At 37.7% G+C, this 1686-nt stretch overlaps 1 protein-coding gene across 1 annotated transcript; it reads left to right on the top strand.

Annotated features, from left to right (window-relative positions):
* On the top strand, positions 1 to 1167 carry LOC118749053. Its single transcript, XM_036483843.1, has 3 exons — positions 1 to 166; positions 317 to 493; positions 572 to 1167. Exons 1-3 carry the CDS (start codon positions 1 to 3, stop codon positions 733 to 735), a joined length of 507 nt encoding a protein of 168 aa, XP_036339736.1. The 3' UTR covers positions 736 to 1167.
* Positions 1168 to 1686: the final 519 nt, after the last annotated feature.

The raw sequence follows: 1686 nt of genomic DNA, 5'->3' as shown, positions 1-1686 counted from the left end.
ATGAAATCGAAAGAAGATAAGGCATTTCTTGTGAAACAGAGGAAGAAGAGCCGTCCAGGTTCCATGGTTGGAGTGGATCTCAAGTTGTCTCGAGCGGAAGAAATCAAGGCGCAAAAGGAACTTGCTAAAATGAACCGACAAATCCAAGAAGAAACTTTTGATATTGGCGAGTTTTTTTATTATTATTTTTCTAAAAAATAAATAAGTAATAGATAATAGATATTTTTTAAATAATAGGTACCTATTGATAATTATAAGTAGGTAATTTGGTACCTATATATTATTACTATTCTGCTAAAACGACAAGTTTTTCTAGTGTTTTTTTCTCTTTCTTTTGTTGCTTCTTATTTAGAGACGGATGTTGAAGACAAGTTCGAAGAAGGAGAAGAAGAAGAAGAAGGTACTGAAGAGGACAGCATCTACCAGAAACTTGAGAGCTTGGAGAAACTTGAGAGCTTGGAGGAAATAGAAGCTGTAGAAGATCCAGGACCATGTGAGAGCAAGAGGATGAAAGTTTCATTTGCAAGGGGCGTTAAAGAGATTTTAAACATGAATTTATCCATTTTGTTAGATCGATGGAAGGTATCCGACAGAAAAGCCATGCGAATTTTAATAGCTACTCTAGAATTACTAAACCTTGACCCTCTTGAGAACAAAGTCTCGAAAACTTTATTACATTATAGAAGGCAAATGTTCAGAGAACAATATACTAAAAAAAAATTTTTGATAAAGTAAACATTCCTGAAAAAGAGCCCGTGGTTGTCCATTGGGACGGTCAACTTTTAACGGGTATTTAAAAAAATTTACAATGTGAGCGAATAGCTATTGGGCGTTCCTGCAACAGCAAACAGCTATGGAAAGGAGCAAGCCGAAGCCGTATATGAATGCCTTCATGAATGGGGTCTTCTCAACACCGTCAAGGCGAAGTGCTTTGACACTACAGCATCCAACACGGGAAGACTCAAAGGAGCATATGTCATATTGGAGCAAATGTTAGGAAGAGGATTGTTATACCTAGCTTTCCGTCACCATATCTTCGAAACTCTGTTAAGATGCGTATTCAACACAAAAATGGGATCAACCACTGTACCTCATCCAGATTTAAGAGATTCCTCACTGCGTGGCCCAAGATAGACAAAGGAAAGTGCGACACAGGTATCAGTGAAAATCTAATACAAAAGCAGCTAACTTCAGTAGTAATTGCAAATGTTACTGCTGAATCCGAGGCCAAGTTAACTGAGAGCCACCCCAGAGATGACTACAAGGAGCTATTGCAGTTGGTTCTCGTATTTGTTGGATAACTAGACGGCAATGTTGTGGGGTTTAGAACTCCAGGAGCCAATAATCACGCTAGGTGGATGGCAAAGGCTATTTACTGCTTAAAAATGTTCATGTTTAGACGTCAATTTAAGATGTCTAAAGAAGAAGAAAGTTCTGTGCGTGCCATTTCTGTTTTCCTAGTTAAAATTTATTGTAAAGCTTGGTTCAATGCTCCAAAAGCTCATCTTGCACCAAAGCAAGATTTACATATTTTGCATAGTCTGTTAGACTATAAAGAATGTGACAACGATATTGCAGAAATAGTCCTGACCAAATTTTCGAAACATCTGTGGTATTTGGATGCAGAATTGGTGGGATTTGTAGTGACTTTCGTCAAAAGTAGGTAAACGTGGAAACAATAACCAA

Source organism: Rhagoletis pomonella, unplaced genomic scaffold (assembly GCF_013731165.1).
Source record: "Rhagoletis pomonella isolate Grant_MI unplaced genomic scaffold, Rhpom_1.0 Rhpom_scaffold_00014, whole genome shotgun sequence".
Classification (NCBI taxonomy): domain Eukaryota; kingdom Metazoa; phylum Arthropoda; class Insecta; order Diptera; family Tephritidae; genus Rhagoletis; species Rhagoletis pomonella.
The sequence above is the reverse complement of the archived record's forward strand: the minus strand, read 5'-3'. Positions and strand labels throughout refer to the sequence as shown.

Excerpts from the sequence above, each read along its gene's own strand:
- LOC118749053 (XM_036483843.1), top strand. The coding sequence starts at position 1 with ATGAAATCGAAAGAAGATAAGGCATTTCTTGTGAAACAGAGGAAGAAG. Across the intron at positions 167-316 it reads AGAAGAAACTTTTGATATTG|TGTTTTTTTCTCTTTCTTTT; the intron begins GCGAGTTTTTTT and ends AAGTTTTTCTAG. Across the intron at positions 494-571 it reads TGTAGAAGATCCAGGACCAT|ATCGATGGAAGGTATCCGAC; the intron begins GTGAGAGCAAGA and ends CCATTTTGTTAG.